Raw genomic sequence first — 23,357 nt, forward strand, 5'->3', positions numbered from 1 at the left:
GTGTGTGTGTGTGTGTGTGTGTGTGCGTGTGCGTGTGTGTGTATTGTATTTTGTGTGTTGAGTGCTGGGGAGGGCGGGTGTGTGTGTGGGGGGCGGGGGGTTGTTATTTTGATGAACCAGTCGCCATCCAGTGAAAACGATTGATTTTTTTTGGGGGGGGGGGGGTTGGGGGATGCGAAGGAGACAACGGGCACCGGCCAATGGAGAGAGCTAATGACACAATCGACACCTGCAGTCCTCGCTGAGCCTTTTCTTTATCCTTCTACCCATAACAACAGATGTGGATGACCCCCCCCAACCCGCCTCTTACAACACCCACCACCTCCAGCCCCACGCTCAGACTGAAGCCTCCACAACCCCCACCCCACCCTACAGGAAACTGCCAGAGAGATGGGGACAAGGAGGGAAGAAAAACCTTCAGCAATGGAGAAGTGGGGGGGTATCTTGGATTTGACTGTTTAACACAAAGGAGCTCGGAATGCAAAGAGTTAATCCATTCGGGGGGTCTCTCTTCCGCAAACAAAGGACAGGCCTTCAGACAAAGGTTGAGGGAGGGGTAAGCAAAGGGGTGGGGGTGGGGAGTGAGGAGTTGGGGGGGGGGGGTTGGTGGCTTTCCCATACCATCTGGAGCTTTTGTTTTGGGGGAGGGGGTTCGGAGGTTTGTGGGCTGGGGGTTGAGGGTGGAGGAGGGGTGGATGGGGACCCCCCCCCGCCCTCACCCAACCCCACCCTCCCAGCCCCCAGCAAGTCTCTGTCCACGTGCTGCATGGCCCAGACAGACGCCCCTCGGCTAGGTCATACCCCGCATCGGGGCCCTGATCTGCTCGGTCTGGCTAATAATCTGCCCACTCTCCAACTGCTCTCTGGTGTGCGCACACACACACACACACACGCACGCGCGCGCGCACACACACACACACACACACACACACACACACACAGACACTGGGTCATTCACAAGTACGCTCTCTTGTTTATACAGTCAGACACACGCTCCCACACTGTTGAAATATATCAATACAGTCACACTTCAACTGCTCCATTTCTCTCTTTCTGTCTCATGTGCGCATACACACACACACACACACACACACACACACCAAACTGTCTCGCTTTCACTCTCTCGCTCTCTCTTTCTCTCTGTCATATACTCACTTTCACACACATGTGCACACACACACCCACACACACACACACACCCACACACACAAATCTCTAATTCCTGTCATTGGTCAGGAGAAAGGCGAGAGTGAACTTGTGCGGCGCTGTATGTTTCTGTATGTCAGTCTGTCAGGACTACTGGTCGCTGTCCAAGCAAGTGCCGTCAGGCTGAGGGAAGCCAGGCTCTCCAAAGCACCATTATGAAGAGTGTCAACAGGCTGCATAATTAGAGCATGTTTGGGGCCTGAGAGAATGAATGAAGTCAAAAGTCTGGCTTAACTGTTGAGGGGGGGGGGCTTAAAGATGAGCAGCATCGCCCAATTGACAAAAGGCATGCCTGTACAACCTCTCTCTCAGTCCCAACTCTTTTTGCCCCAACGCTGCCTTGCTTTTGACCTCTCAGGCTGCTGGCCTTTGTTTGCAAGCTCATTCACATCCAACCGTTCAATTTCCTCCGTACCTGTTTGTCTGCCTCTCTTTCTGCCTGGTCTACATACTTGGTCTGATGGCTTGTCTGCCTGCCTGGCTGTTTTTGCTCCCTCCCTGTCTGCCACTCAACTTGTATGGCTGCCCGTCAGCCTGCCAGCTTCACTGGCTGCAGACTTGCCTGCCTTCCCCTTGGCCTCTCTGCTTCTCTCTCTCTCTTGCTCAGCTATGAGCTGAAGGTTCCCCAGCTCTCTTGTCCTGTCAGCTGGAAAGGGGAACCCTGAATTTGGGTGTTCCCGTCTCCTCCACTTTAGACGGAGAGAAAACTACTGTACATGTCAGGCTGTCAGCCCACTGGCCCCGTTCTTTCAGCCAGATAGAAAATACACTATTTATCTGGCATTAGCGTGTCTGACAGATTCCTTTAAAGAGGCAGGGAGAGGGGAAATCGCGCCTCGGAGCCCTGTTCTGTTAAACAGAGTATCAGGTTGACCGGTTCGGAGACTAATTCTCAGTTCTGAAAACCCATAGACTTGGGAGAGAGGGAGCTGTGCGTGACTTTGACTTTGATTAGGCAATCCACAGCTTGACTCCGGTTCAGACGTGAGGTTAGAAAAAAAATGGCCATGTTTAAATAACAGAGCCGGGCAAGTTAGTCCACTTGTCAATCAGAGGGACGCCAGGAGCACAGCACTTCAACATGTGTGAGATGATGCACTTAGCATTCCCTACAATTACTGTCCCTCTCCACCCAGCACATTCTTTCAGACCATCAAGAGTACTTCTACAGTATGAATGCGAGCTTTTGAAGACTATGCGTGTGTGTGTGTGTGTGTGTGTGCGTGCGTGCGTGTCAGAAAGACGGTGAGAGAGGAAAATAAAGTGTCTTTCTTCGTGTATTTAGGAACTTATGAAGATTGTGAAGTAATGATAAATGTATACGTACCACCACCACGAGTGTAGGAATCCTGGGGGTTCCCCCAGCGTAATGTTCTTCTCCCATCGGATCTTCATGAGTGACAGAAAGGAAGAGAACAGGAAAAGTGGGGAGGGAGTGGAGGGGGAGAGAAGAGGAGCGTTGCACATTGAGGAGAGAGAGGACAAAGAGGGGAAACAAAATATTAAGACACCGCAGAGTGTTTTATGCATAACGTAATGTTTCTGGTGCAACTTTCCTGCCAACTTAAGCCTCTTTCACACCAAAAATCCCGCTCTTTTCCTTGGTTTCCAATCCCGGGATTGATCCCCTTTCACAGTGCCACGTAGACAGACGCCAGCATTCATCCTATACAGATAGTCCCCTTTCATGTACACTTAGGGAATCCCTGCATTTATTTTATTTTTTTTGGATTTTTCCCTTTTTCTCCCCAATTGTACTCGGCCAATTACCCCACGCTTCCGAGCCACCCCCTCTGCTGATCCGGGGAGGGCTGCAGACTACCACATGCCTCCTCCGATACATGTGGAGTTGCCAGCCGCTTTTTTTCACCTGACAGTGAGGAGTTTCATCAGGGGGACGTAGCGCATGGGAGGATCACGCTATTCCACCCAGTTCCCCCTCCCTCGTGAACAGGCGCCTCGACCGACCAGAGGACGCGCCAGTGCAGCGACCAGGACACATACCCACATCCGGCTTCCCACCCGCAGACACAGCCAATTGTGTCTGTAGGGACGCCCGACCAAGCCGGTGGTAACAAGAGGATTCGAACCGGCGATCCCCGTGTTGGTAGGCAACGCGCTACGTGCCCCTGGCAAAACTCCTCACTGTCAGGTGAAAAGAAGTGGCTTTTGACTCCACATGTATCGGAGGAGGCATGTGGTAGTCTGCAGCCCTCCCCGGATCAGCAGAGGGGGCGGAGCAGCGACCGGGATGGCTTGGAAGAGTGGGGTAATTGGCCAAGTACAATTGGGGAGAAAAGGGGGGGGGGAGTATTGTTACAACAGAAATATGGGTGTTTTGTATCTCTGTTTGACTCTTTCTGGATTCAGGTGGCAAAACGTTATAGACTTAGGCTAACAGCTGACGGAATGTGGACCTGGAGTTGGCCCCACCCACTGCTCCTAGTGTATAGGAAGGGCTAAACACAGAGGACGGATTTCATTTCATCATACGTGAGTACTGAAAAATTACAACGAAGAAAATATAAATAAAACATAAATCTAATAAATATAAATCTCAAATTTCTCGGCGCAAGTAAGCTGTTTCTGTGCTTCTGTTTCACAGAAGCTTTCTCGGGCGTTGTCTCAGATTGGGAGCCTGTTATTATGAGCATTTATGTAGAGCTATAATTTATCCATGATAAGAAAAAAAAGTTGTCACAAGCTTCTGTGTCACAAAAAGTGCACAGATAGGACCTCGTTCAACCAAATCCCTTGAGATTACAAACATGCATAAAACACACCAAACCTTTTGAAAATGTGTTTCATTAACAAATAACAATATAAACAACAATGCTGTAGAATAACAGAACACTTGACAATTAATATCTTTAATTAAACCGTGAGATACGTATTGCACCGCTTTGCTGTCCAACTCGGCCAACAACGGAGAACTGTCTGGCTGACTCAGGAAGGAGTCAGCCAGAAACACCACAGTATGTTTCATCGCCACTCACTGCTATTGTCTCTATTAGTTTCAATGTTTGGTTTCTTTTTTTTATTTTCTTTTGAAAATGTCCCCCCTTTTAACTCTTCCGAGCCGTCCCGGTTGCTGCTCCACCCCCTCTGCCGATCCAGGGAGGGCTGCAGACTACCACATGCTTCCTCCAATACATGTAGAGTCGCCAGCCTCTTCTTTTCACCAGACAGTGAGGAGTTTCACCTGGGGGACGTAGCACGTGGGAGGATCACAATATTCCCCCCAGTTCCCCTCCCCCCCGAACAGGCGCCCGACCGACCAGAGGAGGCGCTAGTGCAGCTACCAGGCAGGACACATACTCAACATCCGGCTTCCCACCCATAGACACAGCCGATTGTGTCTGTAGGGATGCCTGACCAAGCCGGAGGTAACACAGGGATTCGAACCGGCGATCCCCGTGTTGGTAGGCAACGGAATAGACCGCTATGCTACGCAGATGCCACAGTTTCAATGTTTGCTAACAGTTGCCTACCTGCAATAATCAATGCGCAAATTGTGCACGAGTAAACGTTGTTACAACAGCTCGGATGGGGAGGGATATAGCCTGCAGGAGCTGTCCATAGTTGCCTTGATACCGTTTCTACAGTGACTAGAGCTATTGTAGATGTCTGTAAGGGACAATCAGACCAGAACAGTTTCAATCATCCATCCATCCATTATCCAAGCTGCTTATCCCAATCAGGGTCGCGGGATGCTGGAGCCTATCCCAGCAGTCAAGGGGCGGCAGGTGAGGAGACACCCTGGACAGGCTGCCAGTCCAGCACAGGGCCGACGCATTCACACCTAGGGAATTTTTTTTTTTTATGTATGGCCGATTCACCTGACCTACGTCTTTGGACTGTGGGAGGAAACCGGAGCACCCAGAGGAAACCCACGCAGACACGGGAAGAACATGCAAACTCCACACAGAGGACGACCTGCAACGACACCCAAAGTTGGACAAACCCGGGGTTCGAACCCAGGACCTTCTTGCTGTGAGGCGACCACGCTAACCACTGTGCCACCGTGCCGCCCGTTTCAAACAGCGAAAAATAAAAAAAATAAATGTTCTAAATGTCTACTAATTGTGAAGTCGCACCGGTGCTACCTTTGAAAAAAAATCCCTCACACCTTGAAAAATAAAATGGCCGCAAAATGGGTCGCAGTCTGTTACCCTGTTTCTGCCGTTGTTATGACATAAGCTGCCCTACGCTACCACTACAGTGCAACAGAAAGGGATATTTGTCCACCTGGATACAAAGGCTTTGTCTTCGCACATGCGTGTCTAGAACGCTGATGTTTTTGTAGGTTACATGTTTAACACATGTGTGAAACACACCATGTCAACCGTGCGAATGCTGGGTTTCCGTGAAAGACCCTTTCATGCTAACACAATGCCAGGAAAACGCTGAGCTAATGCCTAGGAAGATTGCTTTGCCTTAGCAAGACTGATTTCCAAAGAATTGAAGTCACAAACCCACCAATGGAGATCCCAGTAACAACCCAAGATTTCAGCGAAACAGACCAATAAGCAGATAGACAGACAGACAGGGACACAGACAGACAGCATGGTGAAGTGGCGTGCACAGAGTGTGGATCAGAAACTGTGACCATCTCCTAGCAGCAGCCCTCTCCAGTGTCTGTAGTGCCCTCACAGGCCCACAGAGCTCCTGCCTGTATCTGGATACCGAGATAAGATCCTAGAAGAGATAGCGGACCCTGACATGCCTACACAACACACATAAGACACACACAAGCAAACACCCACACCCACATGGACATACACAAAGAAACACACTCCCAAATGCAGTGCGCACACTTAATCTGAGACCACTACAAGAGGATGCACCACAGTAGGATGGCTTTACAGCAAGGACTGTCTGCCTTTATATAAAAAGACAGCGGCTGAACTTCTATTAACTTCTAACAATGTCTGCAGAACAGTGTGTGTGTGTGTGTGTGTGTGTGTGTGTGTGTGTGTGTGTGCGTGTGTGCCACCTTTACACTGAGGGAGACACAGAGGCTAATTGAGGCAGGAGAGTCCAGGTGATAGCGCTCTCATTAGATGGCACTGAGCAAGTGTGGGTTCCTTCTGCATACCTGCTGGGACAGAACTCCCTTATCTACTGATGTGTGCGTGTGTGTGTGTGTGTGTGTGTGTGTGTGTGTGTGAGAGAGGTGAAACGAGAAAGAGATAGAAACAAGGAGGTAGTAAACAGGGAGGACATATAGAAGGTGAAGGGGGAGAAATAATGGTTAAAAAAGAAGGGGGGGGGGGCGTCCGGGTAGTGTAGCGGTCTATTCCATTTTCTATCAACATGGGGGGGATCACCAGTTCGAATCCCTGTGTTAGCTCCAGCTTGGTCGGGCATCCCTACAGACACAATTGGCCGTGTCTGCGGGTGGGAAGCTGGATATGGGTGTGTGTCCTGGTCGCTGCACTAGCGTCTCCTCTGGTCGGTCAGGGTGCCTGTGAGGGGGAGGGGGGGGAGGAATAGCGTGATCCTCCCACGCGCTACGTTCCCCTGCCGAAACTCCTCACTGTCAGGTGAAAAGAAGCGGTTGGCGACTCCACAGACTACCACATGCCTCGAAAACGTTTTGGGGGCATGTGGTGGTCTGCAGCCCTCCCCAGATCGGTAGAGGGGGTGGAGCAGTGACCGGGACGACTCGGAAGATTGGGGTAATTGGCCAGGTACAATTGGGGGAAAAAAAGGGGGGGAAACCCCCCCCCCAATAAAAGGAGGGGGGGATTCAAAAGAGGGCTGAGGAGAAGAGAACAAGCAGGGAGTGCAGCATCATGCCTCGCATATCTCAAGGAGAGCGTGAGACTGACAGGTGAATATTAACATGGTAATTGAATGTGAAGTGATGTAGATGAGTAGAACGAATCGTGATTGATTGCAACACTTTGCTTCTGATAATGATGAGGAATTTCCAAAGACCTTATAAAGGCCACCACTGGAACTAGCAGTGTGGGGGGAGGGGGGATAGATGAGAGGTTAAGTTACTGTCTTTGTAAATATAACCAGGCATAGCTTTCCATTTAACTCAATCTAACCATCTAACGCGACTAAAGAAATGTGATTTCATGGTTAAGATAAACAAATTCACCAGGCAATTTGCTGTCATGCAAAACTCTCTTAGGCAGCTGGGGTCAAACTGACTTGGTAGTCCCAGCATGCATGCCTTGTGGACATGGAATGTTGGTTTATTTATGTGTATCTGACTCTGTCTGTGTCTGTTATCTTAAGTCTTGTTTTTGTTTGTGCATGTGTGTGTGTGTGTGTATGTGCGTGTATGTGTGTGTTTTTAATTCCTGTTTGTGACTGTGCGTGTATGCCTCCCGTGTGTGCTGCTGGTTGCCTGCGACCCACAACTTAACCCCTTTTCTAGCTGCTCACCAACAGCGCTCAATCTATGGGAGAAGATTCACCCACAAGGGCTCCGCAATCAGGCTCTCTTCAGCCCTGATACTTAATCTCTCTGTGCTTCTCCCCATCTCCTGCTCACATTTTAGCCTTTCGTAATCGAACCAAATCTACTCAGTTTCAAATTTTACATCGTACGGATATAACACCAGCTCTCAAAAAAACAAGATGGATGCTAATGTGTCTCTGCTCTGCTGTAAGTGTAACTCTGACCTAGTTTACACTTGGTTTTAAAACGCGTTTTGGGCGATCGGATCACAAGTGGACAGTGAGACACATCGCCGTTTACACTCGTGTCTAACATGCGTCTCCAAATGTGTCCTGCTAACCAATTGTGATCAGATTTCGTTACTCCGAAGAAGAAGATTTCCTGTTACGTCCTTGTCGGGGGACACATCAGGATACATTAGCGTTTACACTACAAAAGTGGTCAAATGCGTCCCAGACCACCTCGGCAAGTGTTTTCGTGGTTGTTTACACTTGTATTTAGCGCTGTCCACTTGCGATCCAATCACAAAAACCGCATTTTAAAACCGAGTGTAAACGGGGTCTCTGAGACTGGCAATTACATTCACTGTTTCTGGTCATGTGTGAAGCTACAAAGCTACTGGTCTGGTATTGTGGATGAACTGTGTTATTTTTGGTGTTCCAATAGAGTTAGACCCTATGTGCCTCCTTCTTGGTCTTCCAGATGGTCATATCATAAATATCAAACACAACAGGCTATTCAGTCTATTGACTTTTGCCGCCAAGAAGAATATTTTGCTCTTTTGGATCAAGGTAGTCGCTCCAACAAAAAAGTCATTGCACACCCTTATAATGGAGTGTATTCCCAATGAGTACATCTCATGTATGCTTCACTCCTAACTGGATGCCTTGTATAAAGTTTGGGACCCTTCCTTAGAACATATTGGACCTACGCTGTCATCTTCCATATTACAAGGGTTTCCTTAACCGGCCAAGCCTGTCCCTTTACTTTGTTTTTATTGTGAAACCAGTTTTCCTGTAATCTTGCTATTTGTTTGCATATTTATTTATTTGATGTTGCCGTTCTCTGTTGTCGGGGGTGGTGAGGGTTGGGGATGGAGATAATGCCCACTAGTTTTTATTTGCTCACTCATTTTGTCATGTCGTGTCTGAGCTGTTGTGTTTTGTGTTGTATACGAAAATGTAAGAAAGATATTAAAATAAATACATACATAAATAAATATTAGTTTTTCTCTCCTGTTTTCTAGCTTTATTTGTGTGCCTGCCTGCCCCATTCTTGGTGTGTCAGATAATTGTGGCCAATTTACGGATCCGGGTTCCCAGCAATGTGATTTTACACGAATGCCCGTCCTCACTGAGATCCTTCTTTTGCTTTTTTAACATGAAATGGATGAGAAAGGGTGGCGCGGTACGGTGGCGCGGTCGCCTCACAGGGAGTAGGTCCTGGGTTCAAGCCCTGGGGTAGTCCAGCCATGAGGGGTCGTCCCGCGTCGTCCTCTGTGTGGAGTTTGCATGTTTTCCCCATGTCTGCATGGGTTTCCTCCGGGTGCTCCGGTTTCCTCCCACCGTCCAAAGACGTAGGTCAGGTGAATCGGCCGTATTAAATTGTCCCGAGTTGTGAATGTGTGTGTGTGTGTGTGTGTGTGTGTGTGTGTGTGTGTGTGTGTGTGTGTGTCGGCCCTGTGATGGCCTGGCGGCCTGTCCAGGGTGTCTCCCGCACCTGCCGCCCAACGACTGCTGGGATAGGCTCAAGCATCCTCGTGACCCTGATGAGAGCAGGATAAGCGGTTTGGATAATGGATGGATGAGAAAAGTAAAAAGCTGTTCACTGAACTAAACAAAAATCTGGGTTCTTTTTTTTTTTTTTTTAATGAGTACAGGTAAAAGAGCATTGAAAAGTTCCCATTCATCTTGTTTCACTGCCCAGATTAAGTCAAACTTCAAGGTCACAAAAGGGATTGGAGCATTCACAGAAAAACCTCACAAAGACATTGTCCGTACAGTTTTTAAGGTGTGGAGCTACTCTCACTACAGAATGACTAAGTATCCATAGAAATTTCATGATATCACACCGCCAGTAAATTAGTTGTAACACACAGACACACACACACACAAACACATTTGGATTTACACCAGGAGAAATGTGGACACAACACTCTACATTGCTCTCAAAGTTCTGCAACAACCATGTTTTTTTTTGGGGGGGGGGTTCTCCCTTTTTCTCCCAATTGTACTTGGCCACTCACCCGACTCTTCTGAGCTGTCCCGGTCGCTACTCCACCCCCTCTGCCAATCCGGGGAGGGCTGCAGACTACCACATGCCTCCTCCAATACATGTGGAGTCATCAGCTGCTTCTTTTCACCTAACAGTGAGGAGTTTCACCAGGGGGACGTAGCATGTGGAAGGATCACGCTATTCCCCCAGTCCCCCCCCCGAACAGGTGCCCCGACCGACCAGAGGAGGCGCTAATGCAGTGACCAGGACACATACCCACATCCAGCTTCCCACCCACAGACACAGACAATTGTGTCTGTAGGGACGCCCGACCAAACCGGAGGTAACACGGGTTCGAACCGGTGATCCCCATGTTGCGTTCCGTTGCCTACCATTAACCTGAAGCATTGTGGGGCTACAAGACCACATGGACCAGGAGTGAAAATGCAAGTAGCTTTCATACTTCATTCACCATGAGCTGCCGGTTGTGCATTTAAAGCAGACCAAATGAAATGCAATTTTCTTCTTTATTTTTCTATTTTCACCCGGCAACTGCCTAGCAACTGTTCATTGATCCACATCATCTTTCAGCAGACGCCACATCTTTGCATTTCTTGAGGACGTGTGCGCCGTGTGATCTCTCCATCCCTTTGCATGGGAAGTGTTCCCTCTTCCTCTACCCTACACCGAGTTCAACGGTGGAAACAATAGATTAATGATGTCACAATTATAAGACGAACGATATGGACCCGCCTTTGCTTGCCGATGGAGCCCTTTCACCGTATACGAGAGAGTGCATTAAATGGAACTGAATAAAGGCGACGGGTAGGAGAGGTGATGTGGGTTTAGCAGGCCTGGACATTGGACCATTAACAGGAAGGATGTCCATTAAGGAAGAGGATGGAGCGCATTAGAGACGTTACCTCTTCAACAGTTTGGGAGGGGGGGCTAATGTCGCACTAATAACTCTGGCAGACCTGAGACTGACGGTTACGTTTGGAACGGGTTCAAATACTTGAGGGAAACTTGACTGACATCAGCAGGGCTGGCTTTGTTTTTCTTATGCGGCAATACGACAAGGCAAATTAATGAACAACGCACGCTGACGGCGTGTCAAACCACTGCAATTCATACATTTAACATTTATTGCCTTGATCACGGGGAACAAGTCGTTATATCAGATGACCCCGATGGATGGCATGTTTTAAGTGCTCCATATCGATGAATAATCAAAGCAGCATTTCTGGTGTTTATACACAACTGATCCACTGAGGTTAGCGGTCTTATCAACTGATAACCACCGACACATGTCTTCGCTAATTGACTTCATGAGTCTGTAATAAGTGTTAAACGTCCAGATAGTGACAGACTTGATGGGACACAGTGGTAGGATCACCCCGGGGCAACCGATAATGTGAATTCCATCCCCAGCCATACAATACAGGAAGCATCCCATTCATCCGCTGGCCAGAGGAAGTCGACGTGAGAGCATTTCTTACCTCTGACAGGAAGGTCTGTGCGGATTTCTGTGCGCCGACATGCAGCAAATACTCATAGACGTATAAAGCTAACCTGAAAAACAGACAGAGATGAGGGAGGGAGAGAGAGGCGGGACAGACAAAAAGAGGAGAGAGGGGGAGAGGCAAACGTCAGTACTACTTTTTTTACACTTCATTCCTGCAGCCCACTTGTCCTTCACACCCCCCCAGCTCCCCCCGACTGCTTTGTCTTGAAAACAAACCTTTAAAACGTGCTTGTTTCCCACTTTTGATTCCTAATGTTACGTATCGATTGTTATGGCGGCGTGCGCCGTCGACGAGGGAGTCCCAACCAAATGTGCACGATAGGCAGAAAATCACCACTTTCGTCATTCGAGATGGACTTGGGATAAACAAGGCTTTACCCCATGAAGATTAGATACACTATAGAGGGAGCAGTGATTGTGTGATGTAAGCTCTACAGTCGTCAGCTTAAGCGTCTCAGTGGCACGCCGCCATATCCCTGTGGTTTTAGGAACTCTGCTGTTGAGGCATAAGGGCTGAAAACCAAAACAATGTAGACAAACAAAAACAAGAGGAGAGGAGATGGGAAAAAAAATTAGGGGGGAAAAAAAGAAACATCCTCAGACGTGGCTGGAGTTGCACACTCACGACATCGCCATGCCGCGCTTTCCTTCAATTTTGGGCGTCTGTTACTGATACCATTTTGATGTCTCTGTCAGTGCCGGGATGAGCCAACATAGGGAAACACACACACACACACACACACACACACACACACACATGAAAAAAAACTCCTCTTACTTTGTCTACCCTGGGTTGAAAGCAACCCCCAGCCTCACAAGACACCAGTCGCTGGGATGCAGCTTCAGGTCTGAAATGGTTGTGCAGGCAGCGGCTGTAGTTAGTGCATAGCGAGCGACTGTTTTAATGCGGCTCACATAAGTCAAGGCCAGCGTAGACACTGGGTTGGGATGTTCTAGTTGATGCTGGGTGATACCGAATGAATCAATAATGAGCTGGGCCAGAGTTGAACAACCCGATTCTTCATCATCTCAAAGACATCATTGAATTTCACTTCATGTCTTGACAACTATCTGCCTAAAGGAAATTATCCCCTCCAGCTGGTCTGAACCAGTTTCAGGTAATATGTTTCTGGCCTTGTAGATTTCCTACTGTTACATCAGAAACAAGTGTATCAGCACCAATTTCAGATATGTAAACATTTGTTTAAAAAAAGGCATCTATTATGGGGCGTCCGGGTGGCGTGGCAATCTATTCCATTGCCTACCAACACGGGGCTCTCCAGTTCAAATCCCCATGTTACCTCCGGCTTGGTCGGGCGTCCCTACAGACACAATTGGCCGTGTCTGCGGGTGGGAAGCCGGATGTGGGTATGTGTCCTGATTACTGCACTAGCGCCTCCTCTGGTCGGTCGGGGCGCCTGTTCGGAGGGGGGGGCTGGGGGGGAATAGCATGATCCTCCCACGCACTACATCCCCCTGGCGAAACTCCTCACTGTCAGGTGATAAGAAGCGGCTGGTGACTCCACATGTATCGGAGGAGGCATGTGGTAGTCTGCAGTCCTCCCCAGATTGGTAGAGGGGGTGGAGCAGCGACCGGGATGGCTTGGAAAATAGGGTAATTGACCAAGTACAATTGGGGAGAAAAGGGTGGGGGGGGTCTTAAAAAAAGGGGGTATCTATTAAGTTTTTCATAAAATGTTTGTACGTGTATCTCTGGCGTGTGTGTGTGTGTGTGGGGGGGGGTCTCTTTTTCCGTTTGGAGGTCTGAACAGTCAAAGACAAGGTCAAAGTCTCCCATTGCAGGAAAGGATTGTGGGAGTGGAGATGAGCAAACTGAATAGTTGGGATATATAAATTGCTGGCGCCAAATATTTCGATACTCCCCCCATACAAAAGGAAGATTTCAGTATAAACAGCTGGCTCCTGTTAATGAACTCTGACTCATTTAATTAAGAGCCATTGGAAATATTTTAGCTCAACATCGGCTGGTAAAAACCGCTCGAGTCGACCAACAACCGTGCTTTGTTGACTCCGGAGGTTTTCGCCCCTACTGAGTACGAACATCAAAACGACTGAAATGTGGCGTTTGCCGATTTTCTCGGTGCATTCTGAATGCATTATTTGAATACTCGATCGTAACAGGTTGACCCGAACGCCGTTAAAACGACTGACTTCTAGCAGGACATACCTCCTACCGTCAGTTCAGGGCGCGTTTAGCCCCCCCCCCCCCCCCAGATTCTAGGTAAAGAGAGGAGTCAGTTGGTATGAAAAGTAAAAAGAGGGCCTTTTCTTCGGTGTGAAATACCCAGCGGCAGGCGTCAGCTCCTATACACCCCTCTCTACATTGTACAGGATCGAACAGCGATTCCCATGAGGGCTGCAGCGATGAAATTTTCATGGCGGAGCCCGGTGTGTTCTGAGGGGCTCTATGCCCCAGTGATGGGCACCTGCCCCTGCTGCAATGCATTATTTAAAAACACTCATTCAATCCAGGCTTCAGGGGACACCTTTTGTTACTCTGTCAGAAGCGGTAAGTGTAATTTGGCTGAGTAGAAGGCTCTTTTTTTTGTTAGCTGATGCTACAGGGCCTTGGGATGGCCAGGTATGTGGAAGTAGATAAAGGAGAGAAGGGGAGTTGTACGGTACTGGAGAACTGTGGCAGAGAGAAAGTGAAGGTTGATGACTGCGACTTCCTTGTCTATTATAAACGTGCAACTCTTGCCTCCAAACCAGAGCCTCCGACAGGTGTCATTCAAGAACAAGAGACGAATCACTAATAAGGCCAAACACAAGCAGATCGGAAGGGCATTCCGTTTCTCGCCCCCCCATATTCAATCTGTTTCTCTTCAGTCTTGGAAGGCCAAAAGGTGAACTCTAACCATTCCAGTTCTCACCTTATCCAGCCAAAACAACGCTCAGCTTTATGTCCACACATCAATGAGATCTCTCCGGCTGCCTCGTTCACAGGAAGCACATCTGACATCTTGCCCCCGGGCTGTCCTGGGCATCCTCCCCTCTCCTTCCCTTTCCCCTCCAGAGACAAGAGCACCTCGGCTGAGTTTAGCCAGCTAAAGCACAGACAGTTAGCAAATTAACTTTCCTGTCTCCGTCTCAATAATTCACGAGTCGGAGCGTGGGCTAAGTTAGATAAGGTATGCATGGAGGAAGTGATGGACGAGATTCAGGCAAGCCCGTTATTGCATCCATTTTCTCATGGATTCTACATCGTTCACAAATTTATAAAGATGTATAGTATGCAAAATTGATGTGCTCCCTGACACAGTGAAATCAACACAGGAGTAACTAGATAAAAACACCAAATGATATACATAAAAAGCAGCGGTCCTGTGACTGCAATAGTGAACTGGTGAGAATGCAATGACAACTGACTTGAAAGTGAATGAGGAGCATCCAGGTAGCGTAGAGGCCTATCCTGTTGCCTCCAACACGGATATCGCTGATTTGAATCCCTGTGTTACCTCTGGCTTGGTCAGGCGTCCCTACAGACACAATTGGTCGTGTCTGCGGGTGGGAAGCCGGATGTGGGTACGTGTCCTGGTTGCTGCACTAGTGCCTTCTTTGGTTGGTCGGGGTGCCTGTTCGGGGGGGGGGGGGGGGCTAGGGTGAATAGCGTGATCCTCCCATGCGCTACGTTCCCCCGGTGAAACTCCTCAGTGTCAGGTGAAAAGAAGCAGCTGGTGACTCCACATGTATCGGAGGAGACATGTGGTAGTCTGCAGCCCTCCCCGGATTGGCAGAGGGGCGGAGCAGCGACCGGGATGGCTTGGAAGAGTGCGGTAATTGGCCAGGTACAACTGGAAAAAAAAAAAGGGGGGGGGTCTAAAAAAAAAATAAGTGAATGAGAGCGAATAGATCTGTTTGAGACACCTGTGGTAGTAGTGTAAAGCTGCCTCAGCGAAGTTTATTCCCAGTACACACACACACACACTGTTCATAATTGCTTGGCTTTGTTACGTCAGTTCTTCTGTCAAAATAAATCAGTGTCAATAAGCAAAGTGTAAACACGCATGGTTTGAGCCATGGGTTAATCCACGCACGCACGCACGCACACACGCACATAGGCTACATGCATACAAAGCCTGCTGCATTAAATGCAGACTCCCTCCATCCACAAACTCTCCTCTCATCTCCTCCTTCCTCTGCCAACAGAAAAGTCTGACCCCACAGGGTTACAGGCAAGTCCACCTGCCAGAGAAGGACGTCAACCTATTCCAACCTGTAAGGTTTCATTGTCCGATAATCTGTTCATTTTAACAGAATTAGATTTTCACAGGAAATCACAATCACAAAATGCTTTCAAGTCAAATGGGGGGGGGGGGCTGTGAATGATTTGCGAACAAGGGATTAGAGGTTATTATTGACATCGCCAGCATATTTGTGTGATCAAGAACCAACCTCCCCCAGGGAGGTCAACGAGGAGATAATATTATGCACCTTCCAAACTGATACAAACCCGCATAGATTTTCCAAACTTTCAGAAAGACATTCTGTTCTGTGTCAAAAGTCAGGTTTAACGATTAAAACTGACATTTATAGGAAGCGCAGATTTACGTTCTCTGTACGCTGACAGAACGCATAGCGAAGCACTTGAGGCCTCCGTGCCGTGTTGCCAAACTAATTACCAACTTCAGGCACGTAGCCTCAATATTTATACTGTCTCAGTTACTTCAAGTGAGAAAACTTACAAATTTGTTCGGATGCACCGACAGCACCCGAGAAAAGGCAGCATTAGTTGACACGTCTGAATGAAAAACAGGCAGTCAAAGGGAACCGGGGGTAAATAAGGGGTTTCTTTTACAGTGCCGTGTCTTTGCCTGTACGAGTGCGCCGTTCTTTATGTTTCCTTCAAAAGGCCAAAATGCAGATGGCAGAGCCATCTGTGTGGAATCAAAACCATGCATTCAAACCTGAAGCCCTCCATTAAACGGCATGTAAATACGTGGGCGGGGCTAGAGGACAAGGGAAGAAGATGTAAAGAACCCCGCGCTCGAAACAAACCGATTAGCCGTCATGCTAGCGGAGTTTTAGCTCCTCTCAAAAAATACTTACTTAATCCCCTAAACAGTAAAGAAAACTCACTGTAAACGACGTATTGCACACAAATGCGAAGAGCCGGGTTCAAAAGAAACCGCCGGAGTGGCCGCCTTTTTTTTAAACGAAGGCGTTTGGGTCCAACAGTTGAAGTTGCGGCGAATGGCGCCTTCGTTGTAAGAGTCATCGGCGCGCGCGTTTCAAAACCATTCCAATCGCTCAAATAATGGCGCGACCTTCAATCTTAAAACTGCCGTAATACTCTTGTCAAAATCCCATTAAATAAATCCGGGGAAAAAGGAGTGAGAAGTAATTAAATTCACTGGTCGCAAGGGCACTCAGTTCTTCTACCTTTCCTTTCTTGGGGAAAAAAAAGACAAGAAAAAAAAGTCGGCGACGATGACGCTTCTCAAGGCTGGTGGGGGGGGGGGCTCCGGCTCTCCTCTGTGGCCCTACCTACGCCTCCCACCTGCGATCTGGAGACGTCAAGACCGGGGTAATTGAATTCCTCTTCTGTGGCGAGGCCTTGGCTGCGCGATGGAATCCACAGAAGTAGCCTGGGTGAAATGTACGAGTGTGTGTTTTTGTGCGTCTCATGTCGGCCCAGTCGTTTGGATGAGAGCGTAACCACACTTGCGGACGTTTCATTCCCCCTCTTCCTCGGCTATTTCCGCCTCTTCCTCGGCTATTTCCGCCGCTTTCAAGGCTTTTAAAGAATTAAGCCAAACGCTTCGCCCGCGCGCACGGGACGTCGCACCAAAAATAAAATTTAAGAAAAAAAAAATCACACCGACCGTAACGCGCTGACAACCCCACCTAAGACGATAGGCCCACGCTGCTGCTTGTGGGACGTCAGTTCGATCCCGCCGCTCTTTCCAGCTGTTCTGTTAAGTGGCTGCTAACTCGACTTGTTTGCCCTGACTGAAACACCAAGTGTGTCACTATAGCCGAGCTGGTAATAAACACCTTTCACAAGCTCTGCGTCACAACAAATTAAGTAGATGAGCGTTTATTTTGTTTTTTAGGTTTTGTTTTTAGGGGTGAGCACACTCCAGGGCCACCTTTATTGGGTACTGGGGCCAACTGCCCCGAGCCTACACTTCAATAAACATAGCACCGATGCTCTACGTTAAAAGTGGGGAAACTGATTGAAATCAACAGACCGTTTTTTATCTGAGCCGGCAACAGGCCAGCTGTAAGTTGATTTGGAACACGGTCACTTAATGAGAATTTCTGGAAGCATCTAAAACAGAGATAGCATGGCGGCGAACAGACTGGGACTTGACCCACAGCTGTTAGAAAATAAACAAATCCCAAAATTGATTTTTTCTTTAGGGCTGGATAAGATTATCGAGATACAGCGTTGTTTCTGTACCAAGTGGGTGTCGCACAACTTCTGGGGATGTTAGGCCCTCCGCAGTTTTAGCACCTAGTTAGCTGCGACTCAACATGCCACCATGGAGACGCCACCATAGCCCAATGGTTTACAGTGCATGCCACAGGGTCACGTGGTCACAACCGTCGCCGGTTCAAATCCAGCCAGCGACCTTTGTTGCGTATCTCACCCCTCTCTATCTCTCCCCATTTCCTGTCCGCTTCCATTGAGACTAGCTAATATAAAAATACAACACCAAAAAAAGACAGAATATCACCTTGTTCCCCAACACAACAAAGTGATGATGTTAAATTAAATGTTGTGGCCCTCTGCTTTTAGAGGCATCTGTATGAATGCGTAAAATCTTTTTAAATTAGTGGAACGCTACTGCCGGTTTTGCTTTAGCTGAATTTACCCTTTTGCAACCACAGAAAGCACTTTTAGGAAGTATATTGGGAAATTAGGGAGGCGACAGGCGTGGGTCCAAGTCCATGAATACTGGGAGGGCATCCAGCGCTTTACCTGTGCCCCCGTCCATAGGGTTAATGGTTGTGTCAGGAAGGGCATCCGATGTAAAATTTTGCCAAATCAGTATGCGGATTGACAAGACCATACCAGATCAGACGAGGCTCCATACCGGATTGTTCAAGGCCTGCATTAACAACGGCCACCCCTGGCACTGTGCCCTCACAGGGTACCGATGGAAACTATAAAATCCGCTGTGGCGACGCCTGAGAAACGGAATAAGCCGAAAGAAGAAGAAGATTGGGAGATTAAAAAAGTCACACATCTACCTTCTTGCCGTCCCAACTGGTCCAGTTTACTTGTGTGGAAACAGGCCCCGCCCTTGCATTGCCTGACTGGCTGCTTCAAACAGCCCACCAAAAACACTGCTTGACCTGGGCAATTACTTTTTTCATCCTGCCTTCTCTCATTTCAGCAGATTTGGTGTAAGCAACGTAACTACGGTCTTAAAGTAAAAATGAAAAAGATCACACATTTACACGTTTACTGAATGATACAATTCAAGGAGGGTCGGGGATAAGTGATTGTTTCACGAAGACAACATTTTGAGATGGTGTTTTTCTCTTAAAGAGGACGCCATACTTCAGGTGTAAATGTCAATATCCCCTAGCCTCATTCTTTGAAACAGAAACACAGATTTAGATAGCTTTTTTTTTTTCACCAGTTAATAACTCAGAAATTGGTCTTCTGGGCGACGGTTTCCTGGTGTGTGTGTGTGTGATGTCACACCGTAACTGTGAGCCTGACTTAATACACGTCCATACGGGCCTTTCTCGTTTCCATTTCTGAATATGTATAGGTCTTTATGAATATGTAAATATGAATATTAGCTAATTCACTGATGCAGCGAGACAGCTGTTGTGAGCACCACGTTTACAAGGAAACATGTGTTAGCCCTGTGGGGCAGGTTGGGGTGACAAGACAGGTGAGAGGGAAAGGGCAAGCACAAGCACTACCCGTTATGTCCGGACATTACCTGCAGGCCTATGACGCACATTTAGACACACACACACACACACACACACACACACACACACACACACACACACACACACACACACACACACACTCAAATACCAAGCCAAAGCTTTAAGCAACAGTTTAAAGATACTTTTTAAAACGATGCATATTTGCTGTGGCGTATCTACTACACCCATGTAGAGGTATGAGAAAACAAGCAAACAACTTCATGACAAAAACTCAGCAAGTCAAGTCAAGTCAATTTTATTTGTATAGCCCAATATCACAAATTTGCCTCAAGGGGCTTTACAGCAACACAACATCCTGTCCTTAGACCCTCGCATTGGAACAGAGTTACTCGTGAAAAGTGTGAAAGTTGTCCCACTTATCGCTCTTCGTTTTAGAGATTTATGTTTACATATTCATCTTCCTAGACCTAGAGTATCGGTGAAAATGCATGCAATCTTGTCCCCGATTTCAGCCCCAAAACAAATGGAACATTAAAGGCATAGTTGTTGAAAAAAAACCATGTTCAACTAATTACAATAGTCTAAAAAAAACATTCCGGAAATCAAACGAACCTTGTATAAATCTATAACCTTTAATGTGTTTCTCCAGTGTAGTGGCCGGGCTACTTCTGTGGTGACTATGTGGTGCAAACTGGCCCCAGTAAAAAGCTAAGAAGCGTAATTTCCAGTGAATATTCAATAGCAGCAAATGATCTATCAAAGCATCATATGCTGGTTCAAAGGTCACATCGCCTGCTGTTCACAAAAGCCACATGGGTTTGTTTTCATCGTGGATGTACATAGTCCTGCAACTCAACACGGGCGCACATGTACCGTACTCCGGCGCACGCGCACGCCCAAAGGCACCCATAAGGCAATGTGTGCATAGATGCAGACAACATGCTACTCGATTTGTCAACAAAGTGACACGAATTCAAACCCAACTGAAACGTCTATGGGGCTAAAACGTGTGCAAGGTGATATTCAAAAACACAGCCCACACTAATCAAATGAGCAACAAAAAAATCAGTGGCGAGCTCCGAATAGATTCAACATGACAAGGTAGTATGTTTTAAAAAAATAATAATACAATTACGATTACATGAAATCGTAGTTTGCTGCAGAGTCTCGGGAGTTTTAACGGTGCCTTTTCGCTCAATTTCCTCTCAGCAGGGGGGGGGGTGTCTCACTTGTCTAATGACACACTGTTAAGCGTTTGAAAACAGTAAATAGAAGACACCGGGACGAGGTCGGGAAAACACAATGGTTGAGTTTCACAGCTCAAGTGCTACGGGATGCAAAAAGAGGAGCCAACTCTTTCGGGGTTGCTCAGAAAATATGTAGTCTTAGCCTGAGTAACGATGATGGGGGGGGGGGGGCAGGATATGCGAGCTACTCCACAGACCAGTCTGCAGAAATAACATCCAGTTAAAGGCTTCGTTAGCCTTCATCTCGCTTTAAAACCTTGGATCCAATGACAGATGAGTTGCTAACAGATCTACATATCAAATTAAAAGCCTTGCAAAAAAAGAAAGAAGGGTGAAACGTAAGTGCGCTGTGCTTAAACTCAGATGAAGACAGGCACTTCTTTCATTGTTTTCAAAAAGGTGTCTGTCACCCACTACATGTGATCCAACCTGATATCTTGACAATCCTACAACAATTGTGTAACAGCAGGGAAATGTCGCCACTTGTAAAAGAAATGGCATGAGGCGGCATAACTCAGCTGCCCTCCCAACATGTGAGTGGCTGCTAAAAAGTTTACCCCCGCTGTATTCAGTAGTTCCTGAATGGGACCAAACTTTTCCTCCCGCTCGCCCCGAGCACGAACGCTTCAAAATAAAAATACAAAGAGTGGACAGCCCGAGCAAGCCTCCATCCACAAACACGTCTAATAACGAACGGCACACAACACCAAAGACACAGAAAAACCTCCCCTGCTTAAAGTTTGCAGGAGTCTCCGATCCGGACTTACACGAAATCACCCCTTTACATCTGCAGCCTGAACAAAACGATTCCGTGCAAAGTGAGTTTAGCGGCAAATGTGCGACTCCCGGCGCTACTGGCACTCGTAACGTATCAACAACCAAAAAAAAAGGGGCAATATAACGTGTTCGTTAGGCACCGCTGTAAAGGCTGCACGAACAAGTACAAAAGTCCCCCCCCCCCCGTCCGGCGCGTGCGCTGGTGCAGAAATGCCCCCAACAAATCGGTAAATATCCACTCCTCAGAAAGCACGCGAAAAAGTGCAACTAACAAACCCAACAAAGTTAAAGGAGATGTGCGCTTCGTGCGTTCGTGCGCGGCACGCACCTTTTTGGAAATTACGCTGGCTTTAGTTTGGGAAAGTTGGGCTTCCCTCGTAACCGGGGTTTTAACGCACACGAAAGAACACAAACTCTTAGAAAACAGCGTAGCGTAAAAAAAAATCACTTACTTTTCTCTCGCTTGGCTATCGGAAGGGACGACAGCTCCTTTACCTTTGGCGTACATGCTGGATTCTGTTTTAAGACTTTTACCCCACTCAACACCTGTCAAAGAAAGCAGCCAGGAAAACGCTCCATCTCCATAGCTACCCCCTTTAGTGTTTTTACTCCCCCCTCCTCCTTTTTTTTTCTTCTTTTTTTTTTACATCTCCAACATTGGCCACAAATCAGGCACAGTTTCTATTGGGGCGACTTGAAACCGTCCGCTGTTGGGTTTTTTTTCTCTCTTTTTCTTTTTTTCCCTCCTCAGCCGCTGTTCTAGAAACTCGCTCCTCCTCCCTCCGCTGTACCGACGGTGGGGGCTTCTTAAAGGGGAACGCACGCTTCTTGTTTACTGACCTCAGAAACATGAGCAGAGACTGACAGATAGGAAAGCCAGACTATACTTTCCTTCTTTCTTTCTCCCCCCTCTCTCCACCGAGGTAAATGGTTGGGGTTTTTTTTTTTTTTTGGTCAAGATATGCCAGAGTTTGACTGAAAGTGTTTAGGTTCATGGAGGTTTCTTCTCGCCCCAGATGGGAAAGCTATGCTCCAACACTATTAGGTTTATTGCCCAAATTCAGAGGTTAATGTACATTCAGTGACAGTTGTAGGCTGTGTTCACACTTGTAGACTGGTTCTTAGGTCCAAACAAACCGCTTGAATAAGTTGCATTGTGGAATTTTGCATTTGATCCGCTTGGGTTTCACATGATCTGTTTTGCAGATGAACCGAAGCCATGCTGATTACTAGGCTATGTGTTTCAGTTTGTTTTTCTGTACAACGGCTTAGGTAAACTTACCTGGTAGATGTCCCATAAATCTGACCATTATGTGGTTGTTTCACATCAGGAAGATGTGTCTTCTGCTTTGGTTAGCAGCCCTCAGGTTCTGACAACGGATTGATAAGTCCGGGGCAGTCACTGTTTGTGGATCATATCCTCATATGCTCTTTGGTGTGAAACATGAAGACAATGAGGGTGAGCACATCCATGATTTGATTAGGCCTACAGTATGTGAGTCAGATACCTCATGCCAAAATGTATGCCTACCCATCTTGGCTATGCAACTACAGATGCTATTAATTTTGCATCATTTTCTGAGTTTGATGCTGGTAGCATACACACCACAAACAAATTGCTCATCGGTTCGCTTGGAAGTGGACTGAGATCCACTTTTTTTAGACAGTTTCATCATGGTTGCTTGGCCTGTACCACAATTTGAATGACATGATTCACACCTGCCCAAATGAACCAAATTAAATGGGGAAATGCACTAGAATTCATTTACACTGCACCAAATATGCTAGGTGTGACCGACGCCATAGTCACGTCATACCCGCAGGACTTTAGACACAAGTTAAATAAAAATTGTGATGTTAAATGAGTCAACCTTTATTTAGAGGTGGTGAACAAAAAAGTGAGCTTTTGTTATTCTGATCACATAATCAGTGTACATTCATGAGCAATGAGCTCATCAGGGCCTTTGTTTTTGGGGAAGTTTAAGCACTGTTTTTTTTAACAACTTTAACTTTTCAGAATCCTTGCAGTTGAGAGTAGCACTTATATCAAACATTTCTTGTCCCGGACAAGAGTCCCGTCTCGATGAGA

At 47.4% G+C, this 23,357-nt stretch overlaps 1 protein-coding gene across 1 annotated transcript in view; it reads right to left on the reverse strand.

The window, feature by feature from the left end:
• ssbp4 (single stranded DNA binding protein 4) overlaps window positions 1-22,114 on the reverse strand; it is a 95,145-nt gene extending 73,031 nt beyond the window's left edge. Inside the window, exons 1-3 of the mRNA XM_056276881.1 lie at window positions 21,721-22,114; window positions 11,338-11,410; window positions 2,534-2,595 (exon numbers count right to left, since the gene is read on the reverse strand). Of these exons, the coding sequence (XP_056132856.1) occupies window positions 2,534-2,595; window positions 11,338-11,410; window positions 21,721-21,776 (191 nt within the window). The 5' untranslated portion in view covers window positions 21,777-22,114. The remainder of the gene's footprint in view (window positions 1-2,533; window positions 2,596-11,337; window positions 11,411-21,720) is intronic.
• Between the last annotated feature and the right edge of the window lie 1,243 nt (window positions 22,115-23,357).

This window comes from Lampris incognitus, chromosome 3 (genome assembly GCF_029633865.1).
Source record: "Lampris incognitus isolate fLamInc1 chromosome 3, fLamInc1.hap2, whole genome shotgun sequence".
In the NCBI taxonomy this organism is placed as follows: domain Eukaryota; kingdom Metazoa; phylum Chordata; class Actinopteri; order Lampriformes; family Lampridae; genus Lampris; species Lampris incognitus.